The 27,011-nt window shown below is 61.7% G+C and overlaps 1 protein-coding gene across 10 annotated transcripts in view; it reads right to left on the bottom strand.

The window, feature by feature from the left end:
- Positions 1 to 1,928: 1,928 nt before the first annotated feature.
- The window catches only part of SPNS3 (SPNS lysolipid transporter 3, sphingosine-1-phosphate (putative)), a 35,612-nt gene continuing 10,529 nt past the window's right edge, over positions 1,929 to 27,011 (bottom strand). For 4 of the 10 annotated variants that reach the window (XM_058705374.1, XM_058705377.1, XM_058705378.1 and 1 more), the window contains 6 exons: positions 26,356 to 26,508; positions 22,834 to 23,027; positions 8,836 to 8,901; positions 3,441 to 3,539; positions 3,099 to 3,270; positions 1,929 to 2,272 (listed from right to left, as the gene is read on the bottom strand). In XM_058705374.1, coding sequence (XP_058561357.1) covers positions 1,948 to 2,272; positions 3,099 to 3,270; positions 3,441 to 3,539; positions 8,836 to 8,901; positions 22,834 to 23,027; positions 26,356 to 26,508 — 1,009 coding nt within the window. In that variant the 3' untranslated portion in view covers positions 1,929 to 1,947. Of the gene's footprint in view, positions 2,273 to 3,098; positions 3,271 to 3,440; positions 3,540 to 8,835; positions 8,902 to 13,815; positions 14,218 to 22,833; positions 23,028 to 26,355; positions 26,509 to 27,011 lie in introns of those variants that run through there. The other 6 variants (XM_058705375.1, XM_058705383.1, XM_058705380.1 and 3 more) reach the window with 5 other exon arrangements.

The raw sequence follows: 27,011 nt of genomic DNA, 5'->3' as shown, positions 1-27,011 counted from the left end.
CCCAAAGGTGGCCTCACTCGGCCTGGTGCTTCTCTGTCATGGGCTGTGAGGTCCAAGGGCGGGTTTGGAGTCAGAGTTACTGCCCACAATCAAGATGGGCACCAATGATACCAACACCTGTTTCTGGAACTTGCAGGGACGAGGTCTCTGACCTCTGACCTTTCCCCCCAGCCGCTGGACTCTGGGCTGGTGGGGGGGCAGGTGGCTGTTCTGACTCATAGGAAGCCCTTGTCCGTGTTCTGGGAATGGAGCCTCACAGGGGGCCTTCTCAGGGCTGCAGGGAGGAAGGTTCAGACCCGAGAGCAGGGCATCTGTGGGCCCAGACCCAGCCAGTGAGAATCACACAAGTGTGGGCTGGAGAAGCCACATTCGATGCCCCTCTTAAACACAGCAGGGCCCCAAGCGAGGCCATGGCATCCTGGCTCCCACACAGACCAGGAGCCTCCTTCTCAGGAGAAAACAAGGGGATCCTGTGACCTACAACAGGAAATACATGTTTGGTCTTCATCCTGTTCCCGCCCAGAGCTCCTAAAACCTCTGGAATTTCCTAAATGCCAGAGAGCCCTCAAGATGCCTTTTGTTTGTTAATGAGGTGGCATCTGGACCCCACCCAAGGGGGGGCCGTGGTCAGGAGCAGGCCGCACGTGACCAGAGGCTGGCACCTCCAGTCCCACCCCCTGACCTCGGAGGACCCACGAGGGGCGGGAGGTCCGGTCGGTCGCCAGTGGCCAATGACTCGATGAGCCGTGCAGTTCGGCGAAGCCTCCGGGAGAACCCCAGAGGACGGGGCTCAGAGAACTTTTACAAGAAGCTGGTGAGGCAGGGAGTGCGGTGTTTTCCCCGGGTTCTGGAGGCCGCCCCAGCAGACGGCAGGACCCGAGGAGGGGGCCGAGGGGACCTCTGACCCATAGCCGGTCAGTCAGAAGTACAGCCGACAGCCTGGCCTTGCACTTGGCCCCTCCGGGGGGGCGGGGTGGGGGGGTGGGCAGTCTTGTAGGACCGAACCCTTAGCCCGTGGACTCTGACACTCTTTCCGGGTACATGGGGTCAGAAAGGAGTGGAGGGGCAGGAGAACGGCTGGTGTCTGGAATGGCTCAGGGTGTGGGAACCCCGGCATTTGCTGTGATGGGGTACAGGTCCCTTGCCAAGCAGGCTTTTTAAAAATAATTTCAGGGACAGCCTGTTTTATGAGCTTCAGGTGTCAGATGGTGGGTGGAGGGGCTGGCCAGCTTGGTGGTGGGCACTCCTGACGAAGGGCTGAAGAGGGGGACAGGTGTGGGCTAAGCTGGAGAGCCCAGCTCCTGGGGCTTGTCCATCCAACAGGAGGACAGGGAGGACAGCACAGGAACGCAGGGAGGGAGGGAGGTGATTGTGAGTCTGATGGGAGGCGGCCCAGCAGGACCAGGGGAGGGGGAGAGGAGCTCGTGCTGGTGGGGCAGAGAGAACATGTCCCCCCCACTGCTGCCCACCTGGAAGCTGGCGGCCTCCCGCAGGGCCCCCCCCCCCCCCCCCCCGCGCCCAGCTGCTCTGAACCCAGGGTGAGTGCAAGTCCTACAGAGCCAGCCTTCCCTGCGGGCTATGCTGGGGTCAGAGCATGAGCCGTGGGGGTGGGGGGCCAGGGTGCAGACACCCCCACTGTGGCTGCAGGGCAGTGGAGTCTGTGAGCGACCCCAGCCCTCCTCCTCGGGGAGGCTTGAAGCCACATCGGCACCAGAGTGCAAAGCCCGGCCTTTTGTTCAGAGGGTGACTCAGGCCAAGGGGGTCTTGTGCCCTCCTGACCTGCAGAGTGGGGGGCCTGGGTCAGAGTGAGACGTCCGGGGTGGGGATGCCTAGGGACCCTTGCCCTGCAGCCCTGCACCCCCGGCCAGGGCTTCCTCTCCACCCCCTCCCAGCAGAGACACCTTGAGGCTGTAAAAGACACGCTCGTAAAAGTCCTGAAATCCACTTTTACTCGGGGCCCACAGGCAACCAACCGGGCTGAGGATCCGGGGCTGGGTGGGCGCAGGCCCAGGCCTCCCGCCGAAGGCGCTGACAGCTCAATTCCCGCCACAGGCCCTGCCAGCTCTCTGGCTGGGAGGGAAGAAACGACAGGTGCAGCTCGGCTGGGGGCCCTGAGCCACAGCCAGAGGGGAACAGGGCCCTGATGCTGCGGCGGCCAGAGGGAGGGGTGCAGGGAGGCGGGCAGGAGGGCGGGGGCCTCAGGGGTCCTCTGTGGCGGCGCCCGCGCCAGAAAGCAGGGCTCGCCTCTCCGTGTCCTCGCCGTCCGGGGTCCCTGCGGGAGGAAGGACGCTCAGCCAGCCCTCACGGAGGAGGCCCAGGCCCAGCTTCCGCTGGCAAAATGAACTCCAGATGCAACCCTTCCCCCAAACTTCAGTGCCACCACCAGGGTCCTGGCCCCACTGCTTCCCCCGGTGATGGCAGGGCCTCCCGTGACCTCTCTGCCGACCCTCCAGTCTGTTCTCTTCTGCACGGTAAGACACCTCGGGGTCCATCTGTGGCAACCACACAGTGGCTCTGTCTCAGAGCTAAGGCCACGGGCCCTACAAGGCCCTCAATTGCCGGCTCTGGCCTCCTTTCTGCCACCTTTGTCACCACCCCTGTCCCCTGCGTTCCTGCCCCAGCCACACTGGCCTCCTTGCCAGGCCTCAAACACATCAGCTACATTCCCACCTCGGGACCTTTGCACTGGCCGATCCATCCTCCAGATAGCTGCAGGGCTCGCTGCCCCACCCCCAACCCTTTGCTTCAGTGTCAGTGTCACCTGTGCAGTGGGGACCCCGACGACAAGTTTCAACTTGCCCCCACGCGTCTCTCTCTCTCCCCCACTCGCCTACTTGGAGCTTCCCTGCGGCACTGGCCACCCCGAACAGTCTCTCTCTTGAGCTTCCTGTCTGGCTGCACCTTCTAGAGCCTCAGCTGCACGAGGGCTTGGACTCCGTGTTTCCCCCCTACGTCTGGCACATAGCAGGGGCATAATGAACGAATGAGCAAATTAAAAAACAAACAAATCAGCCGGCTCAGGGGGCGGCCAGCGCGGCTTGCCCCCGGGAGCCCAGCCCCGCTCCTGGCGTAGGTGATAGGTGTGCAGGACAGGGTACCTGTGCCAGGCGCCCGGGCCCGGGCCTGGTCCCACTCCAGGCACAGCGCCGTCAGCAGGAAGCAGCCCCCGCCCAGGGCAATGACAAATGCACAGCACAGGAAACTCTGCTGGAGGCTGAGGAAGGCCTGCAGGTAGGAGTCTGGGCGCCCAGCCCTCAGGGTGCTGGACACCTGCAGAGAGAGGCCGGCCTGCAGGTAGGAGTCTGGGCGCCCGGCCCTTGGGGTGCTGGACACCCGCAGAGAGACGCCGGCCTGCCGGCCTTGGTGGTCTCCCCCCCCCCCACGCCCACCGAGGAGCCACCCCTCCCCTCCACCACACCCACCGAGAAGCCACTCCTCACCAGTCCAGTAAGGTAAGGGCTGCTGGCATCCCCCAGGATGTGGCCCACTGTGATCTGCAAAGCCTCTGCTGTCCCCCGGCACCTGGGCACCACCACGGACTGCAAAACACAGGACACCGGGGCAGCCCCCAAGCAAGGGCAGAGTGTGGGTGCCTCTGGTCCCCACCTGCCAAGGACCTGCCTGGAGGGCAGCTGGGCTGGCCGAGCGAGTGGGAAGGAAGGGGGTCAGCAAAGCCCCAGCACTAGGACGTCAGGCCCCTCCGAGGGATGGGGGGCGCCGAGGCCCCTGATGAGGCCTGCTCTCGAGGGTTTGCTCTTGGACGGGGCAGGGACCAGGCCTGGCTCTGACTCGTGGTGACGGGGCCGGGGCGTCCCAGCTCAGGGCCCAGGAGGCAGGCCGGCCTAGCCGGGAGAGGACGCACGGCCGGGTGTCTGTGTGTGTGGGCGCTGGGCTCAGTGGCACCGAGGGTTCAGCCCGTCTCTCGGGAAGTTCGAGCCCCACTGGGTGGACACACAGTGGCAGACAGCGTGGCTGGAGAGACCCCTGCGACCCCATGGAGGGAAGTGGGGGATTAAGAGCGTGAATTCCGAAGTCAGGAATGTCTGGGTTCCAATCCCACTCGCTGGCTGTGTGCCTTCAGGCAAGTCACTGTGCCTTTCTGTGCCTCAGTCTCCCCATCGCCACACGGGGATGATAACTAGCTGCTGGAGGGATGTGCTCGTGGCCATTCTTCCTCTGGTACCTGGCGGCTTCGTGGGGATGTCAGACCGAAATAGTGCCCTTTGGCCCCAGGAGGCAGAGGGTTTCCAGACACTTGAAGGTGGTGTGGCCTCTGCCTGCCAGGCCCTCCCCGCTCAGGTCCAGCTGGAGCATCTCCACCAGTCCCTCGGGACTGAGCTCCCAGAGGTCAGAGGCCTGCCCTGAGCTCCCACAGCCCCCGAGCGCGCCCCTAACTGAACACACAGCCCCACGCTGGAAGGTTCCCCCTTCGTCCCCCCCAACACACACCCCTACGTTGTCTGGACGGCAAAGCCCCTGTCGGAGTTCTCTGGAGGTTCCTGGATTACAGCAGGATGCCAGGCCCAGAGCAGACTACGAAAGTCTGCCAAGCAAACGAGTCCAGTAGAACCATCTGGAAGACCAGTCCCAGGACAAACCCAGCCAGAAGCCAGGGTTGCAGCAGGGGAGGGGAGGGGAGGAGCAGGAGGAGGGGTCCAAGCAGAGGCCAGGCGGTCACACAGTCCTAAAGGGGAGCTCCCCACCCCAGAGCCCCATCCCCAGCACCTAGCGGAGGATAACAATTAGCATTTATTGAGTGCCTCCTGCATGCATTTTATGCATCTCATGTATACATTTTACAGATCCACTCAACCACCCCACGAGCGAGGTATGATCGTCATCCACGGGTCCCAGATGAGGAAACTGTCCGCAGGAAGGGAAGTAACCTGTCCGTGGTCACCCAGCCAGGAAACAGCAGGACAGGCATTTGAGCCTCCGGAATCTGACCTTTGACCACTTGGCTGTTAGGAGCAGGGAGGAGCCTGTCCAGCAGTGTCTGCTATGGGACACTTGGAAACGCGGAAGGACGAGGAGGGCAAGCTCACGCAGCCCTGCACGTGGGCAACTGGCAGAGAGAGCAGGGAAGGGAGTCCCAGGCAGGGAACAGAGTGAGCAGAGGTGTGAGGCAGGGGCCCAGCGCCTGGAGCCCCAGGACGGGCAGGCAGGGCCAGGCAGGGCCAGGCAGCAGGAGTGGGTGACAACTGGCTGCCCCCGGTCACTGACACTGACACTCTGTCCAGGTGGCGAGAGAGGCTGAACCTCTAACCCTGACTGGGACCTGCCGACGGGCCAGAGCAGGAGCTGACCGTGGCTTTGCTCCTTCAGGGAGTGCTTCCCCCTTGCCTGTAATTATGTGATTACCCACGGGTGGCTCTGGGGGGACAAGCAGGTGACTCCTAGAGGGTGGGCCCCGCATGTCTGGAAAAGTCCTTGCCGGCTGCTTGGACCCTCAGAGTAAGGTCCAGACAGCTGGTCCTTCCCACACCCCCCAGGAGCTGCTGGGCCCAGACCAAGACAGGTCGGTCCCCTGCCCGTTCTGGGTCCTGCTGCCTCCATGTGGGGGGGGGGGGGGGCAAAGCTGGCCCTGCCCACAGCGGGAGAGCCCAGCAGGTAATTTTAGACGTTACAGGCTTTGGCTTCCTAAAACAGCTCCCTCTATTCTGAGACAAAGCGCCTCTGTTTCTGACTTTCCCTTCTCAGAAGAGCTGTTCCCTTTCCAGCCTGGGACATAACCAGCATCGGCCGAGGGCCCACAGAAAGTCCGAGCGGCAACCATCAGGTGCAAACTCCCTGGCAGCCTGCCTCCTGCATCCCCCCTCGGCCCTCACCCCAGACTCGCTGGGGAGGGTGAGACAGACGGGTGGGCAGAGCAGGGAAGCATTGAGACAAGAGCCCAGAAGAACAGGAGGGAGATAACCCTCGAGGGGGTGGGAGAAATCTGCTGAGGAGGTGGGGGGTGCGCCTGGCGGCTGGATTCCAGGACCGCGGAGGAAGAGGCAGTGAGTTCCACTTCTGCTCAACTCCCTGCTGCCAGGGGCAGGTACCCCTGTGGGGCCCACACGGACAGGAGGCTGGGGAGGGAGCCGGAGGTGCCATCAGCAGGGGGAGCTCAGCCTGGGGACGGGGGCGGACACAGGCTGGGCAGACCAGATCCAGGGGAGCAGGACCCTCAGGCAGGGCGGGGGTGCTGGAGGCGTGCCTGGGGCCAGGGGGTGAGCTTCTTGTCCAGGGGCTTGGGATCAAGGGACCGACTGTGCCAGTCAGAGTCCCGCAGGGGTTCACAGCCTGGGGAGCTGGGCGCGTTAGACCAGTGTTCTCCCAGTGCGCTCTGAGGAGCCTATGGGCACCACGGGGGACGTCCGTTAGAAAGGCACAGCCTGGACCCCAGCATGGATCCACTGAACCAGACTCTGAGGACAAAACGTCCCCCACACCTGGTTCTCGCGCTCACTGAGGCCTGAGAGCCCCTGGACCACACAGCTGCTGAGGTGTCTTCCCCAGCCTCTGGGTTGTCGTGTAGGTAAGAGGGTCAGAGAGAGCACCGTCCCTCAGCGGGACTGACGTGGGGCCAGGGAGCCCACACTGACCCCCAGGAACAGGCAGGTGCGGGATGCCAGCAGGGATACGGGCCTCCTCGGTCCTGGTCCCCAGGGCCTCCTTGGGCCTCAGGAGCCAGCACCTGCCAGCAGATGGGACCTCCGTGCTCTCCCTGTCCAGAGCTCACCCCGCTGGGCCTGGACCCGTCTCCACCACCCTGCCTTGCCTGCCCCTGGGGGTGCTCCTGTCTCACCTCTGGAAAAGCATCACCAGCTTCCAGCTACCTTCCAGCTCCCTCCCTCCCTCCCTCCCTTCCTTCCTGCCTCCCTCCCTGCCTTCTCCCCTGCCGTTCCCCCTGCCTCCATCCCTCCCTCCCCTCCTCCCTGCCCTCCAGCCCCTGTCACCACCCATGCCCACGCCTTGCTACACGCACCCCTGTCACTCACAGCCTGCTCCCCACCTGCATGTGGCCCAAGACCACTCCCTCCCGGAGCCCCTACTTTCCCTGTCGGGGACTGAGCTCCAAAGTCTGCAAAGTTGGCCCAGCTTTGGCCACTGACTGTCTGACGTCAATCCTTCACTAAGGGTTTCAGGAAGGTGGGAAGCAGGGAAGGGGGCCAGGAAAGTCTCCTGGGGTGCAGAGACTTGCTACGCTTTGGGGCCTTGGGGCCGGAGGTCTCCAAGCCAGGGGAGGAACAGAGGGAGCCCCAGGTCACACCTAGCACAGCCCCCAGGGCAGCCCCAGCCTGCTCCCAGCAGAGCCCCAGCTGGGTCAGACCACGGCTGGCTGGCCCTGTCGCCCCTCCCCTGCCCCCAACACACACACACACACACACACACACACACACACACACACACACAGTGCCACAAAGAGCCTGGCTTGGCCAGGTTAATCATTCCTGCAAACACAGACACTGGGGTGCCCCAGGCACGGCCCTCACACATCTGCGGCTGCCATGTGGAAAGGGACAGTGCCCTGGGGGGCGGGTTTCAGCTCCACCTGAATGCCCAGATGTCAGGGTGGGGGGTAGTCAGGCTCCCGGTGCCTGAAAGTGGGCCACCCCCCGAAGAAGACGTTTACGAAGGCTTGGCTGCCGCTGCCCCGCTCTGCCTGTCAGGCCAGACAAGGAGACTGAGGCTCAGGGCCGTTCATCCTCTCTGTGGCCGAGTCTGGGCTGGAGAGAGGGGCAGAAACGACCACCAGCCCTGCAGCTGATCTGCCCCGGGAGTCAAAGGGCAGCGCGGGCTACACCTGCCGAGCCTGGGCCGTGGCGGGGGTGCAGACCATCTAGGCCGTGTGTGAGCAGGCCTCGTGGGCTCATTAAATGATCGTGCCTCCCCACAGCCCCCTCGAAGTCGCATGGAGGGCACAGGACTCGAGAAGGTAGAGAGGGCTCTGTGGAGCCCCGGCCAGCATCCTGCCAGAGCTTCCCTCGGTCGCCTCGTTCACCCTCACAGTAACCACGAGTATTTCAGAGTTTTTCACCCCACTGTGCACACGGGGAAACTGAGGCTCGGAGACACGGAATGACTTGCCCATGACACACACAGCTAGTAAGCGGCAGGAGTGGGGCTGAAAGCTAGGCGTCTCCTCCATCCAGGACCAGGCCCGGCAGCTGGTCACCACAGGACAGCTGTCAGCCTGTCGCCAGGCTCCTGGGCTCCCCTGTGCACGGTGTTGGACTATGCCAGGCCTTCAGGGGGCAGGAGGGCTCGTAGGGGTCCCCAGGTCTGGGTCCCACAAGGGCACAGCTCACCAGTGTTCCAAGTGCTCTCCTGATGGCTCCCGGAGGGAGGCAGGGAGGCTGGGCAGAGAGCGTGAGGGTCAGGGACGGCCACGCTGGACTCTGGACGTAGTGGAGTCCCGTGGTCGGGCCTCACTTTAGCCTGAGCCGGCTCCTGGCCTCGCAGACCGTGACATGGGAGCCGAGGCAGCCTGGACCCACCTGGCTTGTGGCTGTAACCCTGAAGTCCCACATCCCCGTCCACACACCCAGAGCCTGCTTGTGGACAAGTACAGTCAAGAAAGAGGGAGGGGAGGCGTCAAAAAAGCCTAGGCCCCTGTCCTGGCTCGGTGCCTCTGCATGCTGGGCAACATTGGCCCGGGTACCTGCCTTCTCTGAGCCTCCGTTGGCTCACCTGCAAAATGCAGCCAATGGTCAAAGGATATGTTTGAGAGTGTCAGGAAGGCCCCGTCCAAGGAAACTGTCCAGTGACTTCAGTCCCCCGCCCCGTGGTCTCTGAAGCCCCTCCCAGCTTCCAGGCCAGCGGACAGCAGAGACCCAGCCCCACACCTACCAGCAGGATGTCGGCAACCACCGCCCAGTTGCAGGACAGAAGCAGCTCCCCGAGGGCCAGGAGCACCTGTGGACAAGGACCCTGGTCACCGACCCTCCCTGCCTGGTCTCTTCCCACCTGCAGAGAGAGACCGAGGCCACACAGAGAAGGGCGCCATCAGATCTGCTGGGGGAGGCGAGGCCTGAGCTGCGTCTTTGGTTCCAGCAGCCTCCAGGGTGGGCAGACATTCCCGTCTGGGCGGGCTGGCGGCCATGACCCAGAGGAGAGCGCCAGGCCCCGGGCCTGGGAACAGCCTGCTCCCTGATGGACGGCCCCCAGGCCCAGCTGCTGAGGTCCCCCGTGGGGCCCCAGGAAGAGGCAGCCAGGACTTCTGGGCCACTTGAAAGCTGGGAAAACAGACTGGAGAGGAGAGAGGCCCAGGGACTGAATAGTTTGCTCACCCCTCCTGTGTTCCCCTAAGGCCTGCATATGCTGAAAAGGTACACACAGTGGGCCAGCCCACCTGCCTGGCCCCGGCACTCCATCTACAGTCCCTCCCAGGCTACCTCCTTCCCAGGCCCCTTGAGCAGCACAGGGGAGGCCAGCAAGGCCGAGCCGGGAGCAGGGCCAAGGTTTCCCAGGGGTCACCGGCTGGCCCAGGGCAAAGCCGGCCTGGAGCGTGACTCCTGGGCCCTGGCCGGCGGCCCACCCCCTTCCCCGATACCTGTGGGGCTGGTTTAACTCTGTGTGCCCCCCTCCCTGCCCCACTGTCTGCTGGGGACCAGGGGCCACTGTGGGCCTGCCCCACCCAGCAACCTGAGTCCCTGCCTCTGCAGAGGATTGGGACAATCCTCATACCCCTCGCTCAGGAAGAGTTTAATGAAGCGGCAAGAAGGGGAAAAAAGGCATTTCTCAGAGCTTCCAGGAGCTTATGCTGGAGTGGAATTAGTCATTCCTGGAGTCACGGGGCTGTGCTGGGGCGGCCCAGGCTCTGGTCCCCAAAGGCCCGTGACACTCAGGGCAGAGGAAGTGAAGGAGCCTGGTCACCTGCCACGTACCGGGCGCGTCCGCTCTCGCGACATCCACCCACGCCCTCAGCCACTTCGTGTGGCCCATCCCCAGGCCCGCCTCACACATCAAGCCTCCTTCAGGTGAACCCCTCACCCCTGCGCTGGCCCTGTGCAGGTCGAGGCTGGCAGAGGAAGTCAGAGGAAAGGCCAGGATGGGTAGGGCCTGGGGGGAGGTGGCGCTGAGAGCAGGGGGGAGGCAGGATCTGCGGAGGAGCCCCCCAGGGAGGCAAGAAGCTGGGCTGCACCCACCGCCTGGCCTGGCCTCCACCCCGGCCTGGGGAGCTGTGCCGGCAGATCAACCCCCGCCCCCCCCACCCAGCCTGGGGCTGGGCCTGGTGGGAATCAGGAAGTCCCCGGGGGCGGGTCCGGGCTGCAGACCCACATTCCAGCCTGACAGTCTTGCCAACCCAGGCCTGTGAGGCCACATGAAAGCCCAGGGCGCTCTCACGCCCTCCCCTCTGCTTCTCGGTCTGGGCCTCCACCTGGGCGGCGGTGGTGCCCTCCTCATATCCTGCACCACGGCCGGCCATGTCTCTCCCCTGCTCCCCCACAGCCACATGACACACGGAAATACATTCTCCTTCCTCTGGCTGCGCAGGGTGGATCCCGACCCCAAAATAGAGCCCGCAGAGGGAGGCCGCAGCCACAGGCCGCCCGGGGATGCCAGGTTTCCTGAAACACACCTGGAAATCCTCGAGGGGCGAAGGCCGGGCTGGGAGAGGCTGGCTTCTTCCTCACCCTGTAATTACCCGGCCTCCCCAGGCTCCAGGAGGGCCGGCCCGCCCTGCCCCGCCCTGTCCTGCCCGGCCACCCCGGAGGTCACCGCCCTCTGGGCCTGGGTCTCCCCGGTACCGCGTGGTGAGGACCCAGGCGCCTCCGGCACCCCCGGCCTATGCTTCTGTGTCCCCAGCAGGCTGAGTGCAAACTCAGAGCTCAGAGGCTCCCGTGACTACATCAGACCCCGGCTCCACAGGTCAACAACCAGCCCGAAAGGGCCCTGGTTTGAGGCCAAGCCAGCAGGAGGAGTCGCCAGCCATTCAGAGCCCTGCTCCGTGGGTGCCCCAGCCCTGCAGCCCCAGGCACCACCCAGACACCCTCCTGTGCCTCTCAGCGGGCCGAGTCCCCCAGCTCGAGCTGGTTCTCTCCTCCGGCCCCTGTCACCCAGCGTGGCCGAGCCGGCAGGACAGGCTCCAGCACAGACCGGCCGCCAGCAGCTCCCTCTCCTCTGGGAAAGCCTACTGTACCCTGTCACTCGAGCAGGACACGGGGCTGTGGGGCTCCTGCATCCTCGACGCCCCTCAGCCCTGCTCAGTCCTCCTGTCCTCTCCTCCTCAGCAGTTTCCCAGGCCCCACCATCCCTCCCAACGCCAGCCCTGGAGGGGACTTCCAAAAGGGAAATCGGACCCTGCCCTCGTCCCCTTTGCGCCTGTGCTGGCTTCCCTGCACGCTGACTTAGTTCCCCGGGCGAGAGGGCCTGGGAACGCTGCCCGGAGCCTGAGAAACCAGGAGCCCCTCGGCCTCTGGCCACTTCCATTTCAGACTCAGGAGGATTTCCCCCTCGAGCTGGGGCAGTGGTGGTGAATATCCCCAGCCTTAGTCACCCCCGGTCAGAGATGCAAGGCACACGCTGTGACACGTGCACACGCACATACACAGACCCACACACGTGCACACTTACATAGACGCTCGTAACCTGGGACGCACACACACTCACCACAAGTACACGCATGTGCGGTGAGCAGGGATGACTCTGGAGGCGACACCACGTGCGGTAAAAGCACCCGCCAAACAGTGGCAAACGCGCTGGGACAGGCGTGCCGGGGTGAACGAGCACGCACACCTGTGTCCTTGCGGCCTCCCAACACGGACAGCAAGTTGTGCACACACACGTGCACGTGCACACAGGCACGCGACGCCCCCCTGCTCATGCACACACGCGCACGTGGACGTGCACACACAGGTGGGCTTGGGGAAGGAGACGGTGAGGACGGGACAGCAGCCCCGTGGCAGTGCCCGTGGCAGGGAGGGCCGGTTACTGGGCTCTGACACGCAAAGACTGGATTCTGGGCCTCGCCAGAAAGGGAAGGGAGGAACCCCCGCGGGCTCAGAGGACCGGGGCAGAGCCCAGACGCCATGCTGCCCTTTCTCGGATCAACTCCGTCCGTGCCCAGTGAGCCTGAGCCAGTCGGGACAGGCCCCGGGCACAGACGGGCCTCCAGCAAGCTGCCACGCCACTGGCACACGTCGGCCCTGGGCCTGCCAACCGGTAATTGCAGGGACCGACTTCGGGCACGAGGGCACCACTCGGCTCCCCAGGGCTCGCAGCAGCCCAGCGGGCAGGTGAGGCCTCGGAGCTCCGACATCCTCCGGGATGATTTGGCAGACCGTGGCCTCCCTGGGTGGGTGCTGCTTCCCACCCAGCAGGGGACGCCTGCTGGGTCCAGGGACGCGTGGCCCTGAGGGGAAGGGCAGGTGGGCCTCCCCCGGCGGCGCTGGTTACTCCAGCAAAAGGTGCGGGGGGAAAAGGGGAGAGCCCCCAGAACCGGGGTGTCTGCCCGGCACATCTGGCCCCCCCAGGGGCCAGAGAGCAGGTGGCATGGCCACCCCAGAATCCTTAGCTGCCCCTGACCACAGCTATGGTGGGCACACGTCCTTGCTGTCCCTGCCCGCCTCCTTGTGGGCCCCCGCCATGGGCGGTGGTGGGGCAGACACGTCTAACCCTGGTCCTTGCTCAGGAATCTTCAAGGCTGAGGAGGGTGGCATCCACTCCCGGATGTGAAGGCCTTGGTGACAGGAAAGCTGGCTCTCATGGGGCCAGATGACCTAGTTTGGGTTGCAAGGGGCCTTAAACATCATCGGGGGCAACTTCTGTGTAAAGACAGAGAGGATCAGACTGTGTCACAGACTTTCCTTCCTCCCAAAAGTAAAAAGTAATAATTCAGAAAAAAGTTGTTCTTCCTCAAAGAAAAGAACAAAACCTAAGGAGATCAATGTTCCATACCAGCAGCCAAGGGAAGATACAGACAATCTGGAGCAGAGTATAGAACTTCTCACCTCACACCCCCCCCCCCCCGACAAGCCCCCGTATCTAGAGGGAAGTCAGCTGAGTAGGGGTCCCTTGTTCCCGCTCCTGAGAACCAGAGGGGAAGATGCTGGGAGAATCAGGGGAAAGTGGAGAAAAGCAAACAATGACCCAGTTCTGATTCCGCTCGAGGCCAATAAGTTAAGTAGAAGGAGGGCCACGCACATGAGGGAGACTTTCCGCACACCCAGAGGACAGCCAGCCCAGGGGGGCTCACAAAGTCTCCTCGCCGCCTGACAGAGCCCTGCAAGCCTCTCAGGTGACAGAAAACCCAAAGCACAGACTTCAGACTGTAGCCCCTTTGAGGGGAGAATGTCCCCAGGGAAGGCTGGAGAGCGAGGGCAGAGCCACCACGCGGGGTCAGGGCAAGTTCAGCATCGGCGCAGAGCCACCCAGGCCCAGGCCCAGGCTCGGCACAGAAGGAACGAGAGGGAACGAGACGGATCATCGACAGACCCGGCTAGCGCCTTCCCAGCCCACACGCTTGAAGGCATGAGCTGCTGGATGAAAGGGGCCCACACAGCGAGCAACAGCGGCGAAGGGCTGAGGTCCTCAGCCCGCGATGCCCCCGCGTCCGAGTGCAGCCAACAAGCACTCGGTGAGCTGGGGGTGGCTCCCTGCCCAGTCGGGCCTTCAGATGAAACCACAGACCCGGCCAACACCCTCCGTGGCCTGTGGAGGACCCAGCTGGGCCAGACCGGACACGTGTGTTGTCTTGAACTGCTACGTTTGGGGATGATTTGCTTCACGACACAGGATGACTAATACACTGGTTGGGCCGTGAATTTCAAGAATAAATAATGAAATCTCCAGGCATCCAGGTGGAAACAGTGAGTCGGCATTCAGGGCTTTTTTGAACGTGAGGCAAACTTTATTCTCCACGGCAATATTTGTGGCCAAAAGACAACAGAGCAAACGCCAAGCTACAGGGAAGTAACACGTGACCCGAGAGTCTTAGACCCAGTTAGATGATGTTCAGGTGAACAATCAAAGGGAAGATGGCCCCACAGATGGGCGGACAGAAGACACACGGTCTCTCTAGGCACAAATTACTTGACCCCAGAAACCACCCAGGTAGGGGCTGAACCCGAACAAAGGCCAGGAACGGAGGGTCCCCGTGAACAGACGGTTGGTGGGTGCTGAGCCCATCCCATCTGGGACCCCTCCCAGATGACAGTAGGGGCACGCTTGGACAGCAGGCTGTGGGGGGTGTAACTCCAGCAAAAGTGAAAAGTCACACACGCCAGGAGCCTGGGGAGAGAAGAAGGGGGCGTACGAGAAGGTAGGGGCTCCCTTCCACGGTCGGACTCACCACTAAGTCCAAAATCTTAAAATCGATGTGAACTTAAAAATCACTTCAAGTTCTTCAGGTAAATTCATATAAACATATTAGACATATTGTAGGATTCCATTTATAGGAACTACCCAGAATGAACAAATCTATAAAGACAGGAAGTGGATTAGTGGTTACCCACGGCTGGCCTGGGGGCAGGTTGGGGGCAAATGGGAGAGACTGATGAACAGATATAAAAATTCTTTTTGGGGTGATGAAAATGTTCCAAAGTTGATAGCGATGATTGTGCAGTTCTGAATATACAAAAGGCCAATGAAGTGTACATTTTGAAGGGGCGACTGGCACATCTCAATCCACCTGGTTTTAAAATTATATGACTATGGGGCACCTGGGTGGTCAGTAGGTTAAGCGTCCAACTTCGACTCAGGTCATGATCTCGCGGGTTCATGAGTTCCAGCCCCGCGTCGGGCTCCGTGCTGACAGCTCAGAGCCCGGAACCAGCTTCAGATTCTGTGTCTCCCTCTCTCTCTCTCTGCCCCTCCCCCGCTCATGCTCTGTCTCTCCCTCAAAAATAAATAAACATTAAAAAAAATTTTTTAAATAAATAAATAAAAGTAAAACAAAATAAAATTACATGACTATATGGCCTCAGTTTCATAAGAATATTTCTAGAAACATAAATGGGTGTACATATATAGATACACATGGAATGATCGTCACCTGATTAGATAACAAAAGCAGCAGGAAGTACTTAGAGTCCAGCCGTGGTCCCCCCCACCTCCGTCCACGCGCACCCCTGGCCCACCCCTCTCTGCCTCGCAGCTCTGCCCGACCGCCAACACTTCTCTCCTGAGCTTCAGACTCAAATCGCAACATCTCCAGCTGATGTCCTAGGAGGCATCTTGAGTTTAACATGTCTAAAATCAAATTCCTAACCCACCCGTCCGAAACAAGGCCGTACCTCCCTCAGTCTCCCGGGTCAGTGAATGGCAGCTCGGCCTCTGGTGGCCGGCAGAAACCCCGGGTCGTTCCGGCTCCTCCCGCCCCTGCCCTGATACCGACCCACCAGGAAATCCTGTTGGTTCCACTTCCAAAACATACCGAGAATCTGACCACTTCTCCACTCGCCCCGCCCCACCCTGGTCCCAGCCAAACCAGCCGTGCCCTTCTTAGGAAGCCTCCTAACCGGTTTCCCTGTTTCTGTGTCCTTTCTTATCCTCTCACAACACGACAACCAGAGAGACCCCGTTCAACCACGAGGAAGACGGTGGCAAAGTGGCCCCCACATCCTCATGCATCTTGGAACCCACACCCTGCGCGGCCACGGCGAACCCGGTTGGCCCGTACCTGGCTCTGGCGGGCAAGATAGGGCAGCGGGGCCGCTCCTGACCTGGGCCTCGGGAGACTTGGCCGCCTCCCCCTTGTGCCTTCCTGGAGGCTGGCGTGAGGGAAGGCAGTCTACTTGGAGGAGGACCCAGCAATAGACGTATGTGATGAGGTGAGTGTGGACACCCCGTCTGCCGGGTGCAGGCTGCCACGTGAGTGGGCACAGGCAGGACCCGCCAATCCGCTGAATCGTAAGAAACAATAAATCATCGTTGTTTGGGATGATTTGTTACACAGCAGCAGGTAACTGATACAAAGCCACAAGTCGGATCATTTCACACCTGGCCAGAGGGCCTGAGGGATTTCCCACTTGGCTCAGGCTGGAAGCCAAGGTCTTACGCGGATAGGGCTCTACGCAGCCTGTACCCACGGGGGTCGCCTCTGATCTCGCGTCCCGTGCTCCTCCCCGGCTGGCCTGGCTCCACCACGTTTGCCCAAACACACCAGCCATGCCTCCCGCTGGGCGTTTGCACTGGCTGCTCCCCCTGCATCAGGCTTCCCCTCGCTGCACCTCACGTCCACCCGGCTCCTTCCCTCACCAGATCTCAGCAAGGCCTCGCTGACCACCTGGCCCTGCCCCGGCCCCTCCTCATGTCGCTTTCCCTGCTCTGTTATTCTCCCCACCTAACGTATCATTTATTTTGCGGGGTTCATATATCACACGCATATCCTGCCTGATCTGTTCAACGGTGGATCCTCAGAGTCTGAAACGGTGCCGGCACACAGGAGGAGCTCAGGAAGGAGGAGCTCGGGTGACAGGAGGAGTCACCGTGAGGTGACTGAAGGTCTCTGCCCGTTCTGGCTGGGACCCGCTTCCCAGCAGCCTTGCCCCTCGGAGCCCAGCAGGGCTTTAAGGGTGAAACCCCCACCCCAGGGTTTCTCGCCTGAGCGGCCAGAAGAACGGGGCAGACCAGGGGATCCCGGGTGGCCCACACCTGCGGGGCTTCGTGGGTGCGTGCCCGGACCCCTTCCCCATGGCTGGTGGTCAACGGGACCCAGAGCACAGTGGGGGAGGAGCCCAAAACAGCCGCTGTGGTATCCCCACGTGCTTTCTCAAAAGCCCCATAAAAGACCGAATCCCCCCTCAATTCTGAGCAAGCAGTTGTGACTAGAGCAAAGAACCCAAAGCAGGAAAGATGATGCTGTGTAACTTTCGAGGGTAGGGCACACACAGCAACACGGCGTCACCTGGCTCTCTCTGGACGCTAGTCCTCGGGGGCCGGCCACCACGTTGCGAGGAAGCCCCGGCCACGTGGAGAGGTCACGGGCAGCCGGTCCAGCCACCAGCTCCAGCCGAGTCTCGGCCAATGGCTGGCATCCACCACCCCATCCTGACCAATTACCCTCAAGCAGAAGAGACAAGTTATCCCCAGTCCCAACCTGCCCAAACTGCAAATTCATGAGCAAAATGAGTATTTTTGTTGCTCGAAACCGCTGAGTGTCATCACATTCCCATAGTAACTAGAACAGGCACAGAAGAAGGCTCCTCGGTGAAACCAAGAGGCCAGCACTAGGCCCCCGCGTTACAGAGAATCGGGGCTCGGCCAGGCCAGGGTCTCACCCCGGCTCACACAGCAAGCGAGTGTAGAAGCAGAAACAACACGCAGATCTCCCTGATGCCTCGAGGCTCGATGCCTGCCCACTCCCCTCCCCTGACCCAGCCCCTCCATCGGGACCACAAAGCCCCCCGCCCCCTCCCCCCGGGGATGTCCTCCGGCCACGGGGGCCGGCAGTGCTGGAGCCCCCGCCTTGGGCTCAGTCCGGTCCTTCGGCTGAGTACCAGACCTTCTCCTCTGAAGGGCAGTGACTCTGGGAAGGAAGCCAAGGAAGGGGGTGTGTGCCAAGCCCTGCTGTGCGTGTCTGGATCCTAATTAACAGCTGAGAAGCCCACTTCCCCTGCCAAGGACCCGGAAGGAGGGAGGGATGGAACCCTCGGTGCCTGCAGGTGGGTGTCCAGCGCAGGGCTCCCCAGGGAAGGCCCCGGACCAGACGCCATAAGGTCAGGAAACCTCACCGCCATGAAACACACGGCACAGGCTGGTCCCAGCCTCAGGCGATGCGGGGTGGCACGAAGTGCTGCCCCAGATCCCTCTTCGCTGAGCTACCCTCAGCGCGTGTGCAGACACGCGTGTGCATACACGTCCGCCCGGTCATCCGCTGCCCTGAGACACGTGGATGTGCACATTCACGCACAGACCCGTACGCGAAACGGCACACGCAGACACGTCCCCACACATCGTGCGCGTCCAGGGCAGACACACATCCGGGCTCGTACAGAATGAACACGCGCCCGTGCACGTCCAGGCCGAACACACGTACGCGCAACCAAGCACAGACCGATCGTGAAGGTGCCCGGAGATGCACACGCGGAAGCATGTGTGTCCACACCCGTATTCACAGACCCGCATACATCCACCCTGAAAAGCACACTCACATGGGCACACACGCCCGCATTTCCACGTGCCCTTCCCAGGAAGTCGGATCGGTCTCCCTGGATGGCAGAGGTGGTGCGGGGAGAACCAATGTGGTTTCTGGGATCTGAGAAAGTGAAGGGACACACACGGCCAGTTGGACGGAGCAGACACAGGGAGTCCAGATTTTGAACAGAAGTCAATTCCTCAGTCGCCTTTGGACATCGTTTCGTTGCTGTTGTTTTAATGTTTACTCATTTTTGAGAGAGAGAGAGAGCATAAGCGTGGGGGGGGGGGCGGGGCAGAGACAGAAGGAGACACAGAACCCAAGCAGGCTCCAGGTTCCGAGCTGTCAGCACAGAGCCCGACGCGGGGCTCAAACTCACAGACCATGAGATCGTGACCTGAGCCGAAGTCGGATGCTTAAACCACTGAGCCCCCAGGCGTCCCTTGGACATCGTTTCAGACGCTGACCCTGTAATGTCCCCCAAACCTGATGATGCTCCTGCATGGTGAGCCGCAGCCATTTCCCACCCATTAAGGTTTTAGGGGTGACGTCGTGTCCCGTGGCCCCAGACTCCACGTCTAACTCCCCACAGCCCCCTCCCCCAGGATGCCGGCCTGCCATCACTGCACCCTCCCCAAATCCACAGCTCCTGGCCAGGGTCCTCTCCCTGGTGGTGGCCACACAGGCTAGTGTCTCAGAGGCCTCCGCACCCCCTCCTTCTCTCACACCCCGCGTGGACTCATCGGGAAATTCCTCCTAGATGTACCTGGGATCCACCCGCTTCTTCCGCCTCCACGGCAGCAGCAGCGGCTCAAGCCCACACCCTGCATCACCTGGATGGGGGCAGGGGTCTAGCCCCACCCACGCCTATGACCACAGAAGCCGGACTGATTCACCGAACATGGGCTGATAACAGAAGAACAATAGAGAAAATCAAAACAACAAAGCTGCCAGCAAAATGGATGAGGCTTTCGCGACACCGACCAGGAGGAAAGCACAGAACACTCGGGTCCCCAAAACCAGCAATGAAAAAGGCACGTCCCGCCAACCTCAGGGAGCCGAGAGGGGAAAAGGGAATATACCAGGCACAACTATACCCCAACAAACCAGACACCTAGACAAAGGCACAGATTCTCGGAAAGCCGCCAACTATCAAAAATGACATAAAAGGAAATCAAAAGCCTTAACTGATCTATAACAAGTAAATATTGAGTCAGTGATCAGAAAACTTCCCACAACAAAGAGCCCAGAACCATATGGCTTCACTGGTGAATTCTAAAAATGTCTAAAGATGAACGAACGCAAGTCCTTCCCAAACTCTTCCAGAAAATCAAAGAGGAAGAAGCATGCGTCAACACGTTCCTCGGGGCCGTTATCCTGATGCCAAAACCGCAAAGACCACATTCCTCGTGAACACGCGGCAGTCAGCGCGCTGAAGCAGATTTGATGAAGGACAAACCACACGGTCGTGTCCACAGACGCAGAAAACAGGAGCCAGATGCCCCCTCCTCAGTGCAAACCCCCCCACCCTCCGCAAAAGCTGGACCCGCTCTCTGCCCCTCCCCCACTCGTTCTCACTCTCTCAGGAATAAATAAACATTTGGGGCGCCTGGGGGGCTCAGTCGGCTGAGCGTCCGACTTCGGCTCAGGTCACGATCTCACGGTTCGTGGGTTCGAGCCCCGCATCGGGCTCTGCCGACAGCTCAGAGCCTGGAGCCCGTTTCAGATTCTGTGTCTCCCTCTCTCTCTGCCCCTCCCCTGCTTGCACTCTGTCTCTCTCTTTCTGTCAAAATAATAAATAAACATTAAAAAAAAATTTAATAGAAAAACAAATGAATGTTTCGGGTGGCTGGTGATGTAGCCATCCACTCAGCAAGCGGTGACCCCCCCCCCCCCAAGTACCTGGCACTGTGTTTCAGGCCGAGAGCTGAGGAAGGTGGGACCCCCCGGGCCCCTGGGCTGGGACAGGTGTCAGAGCATAAGTAACTGTGGCCTAAAGAAGACCTCACAGAGAGCAGGAGGGTGGAAGTGGGGGGCAGGTGGAGCCCAGCAATTCCGGAGGGCTCCACGGAGGAGGGGTGCGGAGGGAGCCAAGGGAGGGTCGGCCGGACAGACATGGGGACCAGGAGGGGCCCTGGCATCAGCACTGCAGGGGACATGGCTGGTCAAGGGAGTCATGAGGTCGGGCTTCGAGCCCCCCGAGAGGAGCTGGGCTCAGTTCCAGAGGCGCCAGGGGCCCCGGAAGGTCCGCGGTGTCTCTGGCAGTGGGCAGGTGAACAGACCGGGAAGGGGCTCCTGGCACCGGTCCCACAGACAGACGGCGGGAGCCGTGCCAGGCAGAGGGCCCGAATCTCAAGCCGGAACGTCAGTTCGAGGCACAGACGGAGCCATGGAAGGGCTTCTGCTCAGGAGGCCCGGAAGGTTCCGCGCTGCTCCTGGAAAGCGGGAGCCTGGCTGCTGGCTTGGTGCCGCTGGGTCCCACGCCAGGCCCACACACGAGTCACGGAGGGAGCGGCCTCCCAGCATCGGAGGGACGCGCCCCCGGCCTGCCCACCATCCGGCCCGCGGCCCCTCACCCCTGCGGCAGGCCCAGAGAAGAGTTTCTTCCACTGTGTCAGCCGGGACGCAATGTCACTTCTAGACGAGCCATCCAGCCCTGGAGATGTGCCAGGCTGCAGAGGGGGAGACAGCTGTGTCCCCTAAACACAGCCAAGGAGCCGCCTCCCAGAGCCCAACAGGACGGTAGCAGAAGCAGAAGTGGCAGGGGACTGGGCCCCAGCCGATGCAGGGACGGCCTTTGACGGACCGCCATCTGCCTGCAAGGTCAGGCCCGCTGAGCCCCGGCAGCCGACACTCCGGCCCCACTCAGGGAGCTGCTCCCTCGGCCCGGATGCCAGCAAGCATCTAGGCACTTATTAGCACCTACTGTATGCCGGGCTCCGTTCCTCCCCCACGGGAGCGACAAGAGCCGGCAGGGCACGAAGGACACAGACTATGGGCTGGCTCTCAGCTCTGTCTGTCCCACTATCTGTGTTCTGTCTCCGGGCCTCGGTCTCCCAATCTGTAAGTGGGGGTGAGAAAGCCCTTCCCCCACCGTTAGCAGCACTAACAGGACCCGTCTGTCCTCCGGGAATTTCGGCAGAAGCCCACCCAGACCTTCAGAGACACGCCATCCCCTCCCTCAGGACCTGGGGAGAGAAACGACGGCCCCGTATGGCCCCCTCCCCCTGGCTTCTAGAGGGAAGGCTGCAGGCGTGGGCTGGGGAGGGTTAACCTGAAGAGTAGGAGAGCTGGCGAGGGGCTCCGAGCGACCCAGCCACAGACAGAGGGAGGACACGAGCCAGCGGAGTGCTGGGGCTGCCTGAGTGGAGCTCACACAGGGCACCGTGGGGGGGGCACCCCTTCGTGTCACCCAGGGGCACGAGGATGCAGGCCCCGAGCCCCTCCCCAGGGCACCCAGGGTCCGACAGACGCCAGGCAGAGGAGGCAGGCCTGGGGGTCACGAGAGGGGAGCCCCGGTGGTGGGTCCAGCAGGACCAGCTGAGCCGAGAGGAGGGACGCCTTGGAAGACGACCTGCAGCAATAAATGGATGTTGCAAATGCCGGGGCTCCAAAAAGTGCCCCCAAGAGAGCGACCCGTGCTGGTCAGCCAGCATCTGGAAGCTGGCACCAGGAGGACACGGACACTCGGGGAAAACCCACTCTGGGCACGGTAACACGTGCCCCATTTCAGGCCGTCCTTCCCGCCTGCCCAGCCCGGAGCGGGGCCAGGGACCAGGGCAGAGGTGGACCGAGAAGAACCAAACGGACCGCAGCTCCCTCTCGCCCCAGTGCAATATCTGGGCCTGGACAGACACTGTTTGGAAGCAGGACCAACGTGTTGACTTTCCAGTTCGCGGGTGTGACAGTGGGCTCTGGGCGTGGGTAGTTCTGGTCTCAGTGTGCTCGGTGAAGCCCACGGGCGTGTGCAGGGGCACCTGTGTCCACGGTGGGGTCCCCAGGGCCTTGGGACGGGAGAGGAGGGGAGGGGAGCCCATCTGGCTGGGGCTAGGCTGGCACCAGCTTCCCAGAATCACTGGCCCTTTCCCACTGGTGAGACCATCAGGGCTGGGGCTTTGGGGCGCAGGGGGTGTGCATACAGCCCCACCCATACACCACGGTGCCCGAGGGACCCAAACATGCATGGAACCCAAGCGGGAACAGTGAATTCTGGCGGGAGCACGGGACGGTCTGGAAAGGCTTCTGGAGACGCAGCGTTTGAGCTGGGCCTTGCAGAAGGAGCTCAAGGGGGAACCGTGCCCCTGCAGAGGGACGGGCACAGCAAAGGCCGGCAGGTGTGAGCTCATCACTGGCACGGCCACAGGGTGGGGCACACGGAGGGGTCTGACGGAATAGAGCCCGGAAGAGAGCATCAGATTGCTGCCTTTACAGCGGCGTCGGCACGGGCCATGGCCAATCTGGGCTTCACTCCCCTCACCTGTCACCCCATCTCTCCTGGCTCTCACAGCACATCCGAGGAACAAATGCGTCCCACCATCTCCCATCAAAGCCTTCACCAGCAGCTCAGAGCCAGAAAGGCTCAGGCTCAAACCCCAGTTCTGTTCCTCCCTAGCGGTGCCACTCTGGGTAAGCCTCAGTTTACGCATCTGTAAAATGGGGGTAGCAGGCTGTCCCTGGACGGAGTGATAAACATAATGTACGTAAAACCTGGCCCGGCGTCGGCCCACGCGAACAAGCAGCACCCACCCACACCACCAGCGGGCACTCACTTACATAGGAGGCCAGGAACGTGGTCGGGGCCAGGATGAGAGCCAGGTAGAGGCAGGGGGCTGCGACCAGAAGGCTGCCGGCGCAGAGGAGGGGCTCGGCCCGAGGGTTGACTTTCTTGTACCTCCTGGAAGCCTCTGCTCCCAGGACAACTCCAATGATGCCAGTCACGACAGTCAGCGCCCCAAAAATCAGGCTGATGGGAAAGAGCAGAGCAGGGTTACTCGGCCAGGTGGGGGTAGCCCTGTCCTGGGGTTCAGCCCCTGCCCCGAGTGCGTGATCGGGTACCTACAGGGAGTGTGGCTGTGGGCCCCCTCCCCTCCCTCCTAACCAATGCTCCTGGGTCCTCAGGGCCCCTCCCTCCATTTTCCTTCCTGCCTCGTCCTGGGGAGGTCACTGGCCACCAGGGTGGCTGCCCCAGCAGGCCTCACTGCTCAAACAGCCCCTCCTAACTGCACTCCCTGTCCCTACTCCCGGACCCGCTTCCCCTACACCTGACCCCCTCCTGCACCTGCTGCCTGGGGAAGGGTTCCTCAGACCGAATTCCAAGCAGGTCCCCAGAGGGTGCTTTCTAAAATATAGGTTTGAAAAGATAATAATACCGAGTGCCCACCCCCTGCCTAAAACTCCCCACCAGCTCTCAGACACCACTGGATTTGGTGCCAACTCATCGCGGCCCGTGTGGCCCTCCGTGGTCTGACCCTGGCTGACCTCAACCCCATCCTCCAGCTCCAACCTCTGCCCCCAGATGGGCTCTTGTCCCCACTTCATACTTTCATTCCTACATCCGGACACTCCTCACTAGTTTTCCCACCTACTGAACTCCTACTCATCCGTCAAAACCCATCACAAGGTCCCCTCTTTGGAGATGCCTTCCTCTGTCCCCTTGCTGATTCCTTCACTCCCTTCAGTTCCCAGATCCGCTTCTGTGTTTCTACCATCAAGGTCATTCACTAGCCTGCTGATTCCTGGAGGGCACAAACCAGGTGTGCCTTAATCTCCCGACCAGGCTAGCAACACAGAACCTGGAATACAAGAGACAGTCCCAGAACCTCGGGGCAGACAGCCGCAGGGGGCAAGGTGAAGGAAGGATAAGGCAAGGTCACTCAGCTAATGTAGCAGCAGAGCCAGGATCTCAATGCCCACCTGCCCCCCCGCCCAGCCTCCTTTTAAAGGGGTTCAAGGGACGCCGACCTAGACGAACCATGGGTGTAGTCGGGGCCTCTCCAGCGCTCGGTGGCCTCCCGTTGTCCTCGGGCCAGCTCTGCGGACCGGCCCCTGCTGCCCGTGTGGCGTCTCGCCCTTCTCTCTCCACCCCCACCTCTGCACAAATGACTGTGGGTTCTCCGGACTCACCCATCTTCCGGCCCCCCTGGCCTGGAGCACCACTGCCCCACCCACCCCCTCCCGCCGCCAGCACCCCCTCCTGGCCCAAGCATTTCCAGAAGTGCGCAGATGGCCTCCGGTATGGCGGGGTGATGACCATTCACCAAGATGCAACACGACAGGTGCGAGACTGTGCTTCCTGACAGTCTCCCCAAACCGACTCTCCCCAAACCGAGTCTCCCCAAAACCGCCTTTCCTCTAAACAGCTTCTGTGAAATATCCCACAGGCTGAGGACGGTGGGCTAATCCCCCTGCCCCACCCCCTTGGTGAACAGGAGGGAGTGTAGGGCCCAGAGAGGGCAGGGACCTGCCCCAGGTCACACAGCCCCTCGCTGGCACAGCCGGGACCTCCTGACAAAGCACGTGTTGGCCTTAGGCAGCTTAAAGGTGCCCAGCGACCCTTCCCAGGCTACAAGCTGCACAAGGTTCTGGCTCAGGCCAGTCGAGTGACCCCGAATCCTGGAAGAATGCTGTCTACCTTGGAGTCCGGGTCTGAGCTGGCCCTGGAAGATTCTGGAGACCTTCCTGAGACTTAGGATTCATTATTCAGACAGGGCCCTCCACTGGCCCCCACACAGGAGGTGTGGCCAGAGGTCAGGCCCAGCCGCCAAGCTACCCCCAACCCACAAGACCTTCCCAGAATCGGACTCTCAGAGCCAAGAGGATCCTTAACGTCCTGCAAGTTCCACACTGACCCTCTGTACAATAGCCCTGGCAAGCAGCTGTCCAACTCCCACTTACATGCCCTGAGGGGCGGGAAGCTCACTACCACCATACATCCCCTTCCACAGGGGCCAGCTCTGAGTGTTGGAAGTTCTCTCAGGGGCTAAGCCAGCATCCTTGTCCTGAAGCTTCCCTCCCTCGACGCACCCTCACCGTGGGGCCTACCCTAACCGCAGAGGGTGTGTTAATAGCTGAGGTCCATGCAGAACCCCAACACCAGGACCTTCTACCTACTCTGTGGCAGGCTGAGTAATGCCCCCCAAGATGTCTATGCCCTAATCTCTGGAACCTTTACAAAGGTGATTGCATTAAGGGTCTTGAGAAGGGGATATTAGCACCCATTAACCGAGGTCCTCCATTTAATCACCAGCATCTCTATGAGAGGGAAGCGGAGGGAGACGTGAGACACAACAGGAGAAGGCAACGTGACCACAGCTGTGGAGACTGTGGACGCGGCCACAAGCCAAGGGACACCAGCAGCCCCCGGAGGTGACGAGGCAGGAAGGACCATCCCCTGGACCCTGGGAGGGCACGTGGCCCAGTGCAACCATCTGGACGCGAGGCCTCAGGCTCTCTGACAAAGGGACTCGCTTGCCCAGGGACACGCAGCCACTGAACGCTAGACACACAAGTGAGTCCCGTGTCCCATGTTTTCAAGCTGCTGCGGGACTTTTAGGGCCCAGTCTTTGTCTCCAGGGAGGTGACAGTCTGGCTGTAGCTGCAAGGCCAGCATCACAATCCGTGTGGTCCATGCATTCACTCATTCACTGCTGCCTCCTCCCGGCCCCCGCGGTGCTCCAGGAAGCGCCCCCAGCAAGGTACGCAGATGTTCAAGTCCAGCAGGAACCGGCGTCTCCAGAGGCGACAGGACGTGGCGCTAAGACCACCAGCTCTGGAGTCCGAGGGGCTTGAACCTGCCTACGCCACGTGCTGCTGGGACAGGTCACTTAATTTTCTGAACTTCTGTCTCCTCATTTGCAACAGGAATAATCGGGTTTGTTATTACAACACCTCTGAGGATTCTTCACGTAAAATGCTCAGCTAACGTTAAAGGTTAAGAAGTAACGATGGGAAGACGGAAGGGGACCTACGGGCAGAGGGCCCAGCTCGGGCATGGGGCATTCCGGAAATCACACGAAGCTCTCTCTGTGTCCCCAGAGAGGAGGCCAAGGAGACAGAGACAGAAGCATCGCCCCACAGGCCCTGCAGAAGCCTCACCCGCCTGCCAAGTGCCTCCCGGACCCCCACAGTGGCTCAAGAGCAGGGAGACTGGGGCCCAGAGGGGACGAGGCTGCCACCTACGGCCACCCAGAGGTACAGGAGCTCAGCCAGAGTGGGAACCTGGCCTGCAGTCTGTCAGCAAGGCCCCAAGTCCCGGGGCACGTGCCTGCCCAGGGCTCCCAGCACCCCCTCACCTGTCCTGGCTGTTGCACGGCTCCTGGAGGCAAGGACGCTGCAGTCCATGCACCACACGGGCCTCGAACAGAAATTTGGGGGCCCAGAAGCCCAGAGCTCCAGTCACAAAGGCGATGGCAGTCACCCCAAGGGTGGACCACACAAAGCTCCAGCTGCAAGAGAAAGCGCCCTGGCTGACACCCCCAGAAAGGGCTGTGGCCGCAGGGCCCCTCTGCTCCTGTCACTGCCCTCCCAGGTCACCCAGGCTCCGGACCCTCCCCGCCACAGCCCCCGCCACAGCCCCCGCCACACCCTATTCTCGCTGGGCCTTCCCCCCTCCTCTCTGCAGGACCAGCTCTCCCCATCCAGGAAGGCCCAAACCCAACAGCACGTTCTCCAGGAAGCCGCCCCCTGCCCCCACCTTCCTCCCAGCGGCCCCCCCCCCCCCAGCCGCATGGCTCTGTATCAAAGAGAGCGAGAGCCAGGGCCTGTCCGCACCCCACATTCCAGTAAGTCATGAGGCTGGGAGTGCAGTTGACTGGGGCCGCCTCCCCGCCCATGCCTGGAACAGAAAGAGGATGGACACACTCCCACGAGGTTTGCAGAGGTGAGTGATTAACTCCCAGCATCCTCCCGGCAACCCGGGGAGAATTATGTCCGCTGAATAAATGAGGGA

The sequence above is a fragment of the Neofelis nebulosa genome, chromosome 16, assembly GCF_028018385.1.
Source record: "Neofelis nebulosa isolate mNeoNeb1 chromosome 16, mNeoNeb1.pri, whole genome shotgun sequence".
Lineage (NCBI taxonomy): Eukaryota > Metazoa > Chordata > Mammalia > Carnivora > Felidae > Neofelis > Neofelis nebulosa.
The sequence above is the reverse complement of the archived record's forward strand: the minus strand, read 5'-3'. Positions and strand labels throughout refer to the sequence as shown.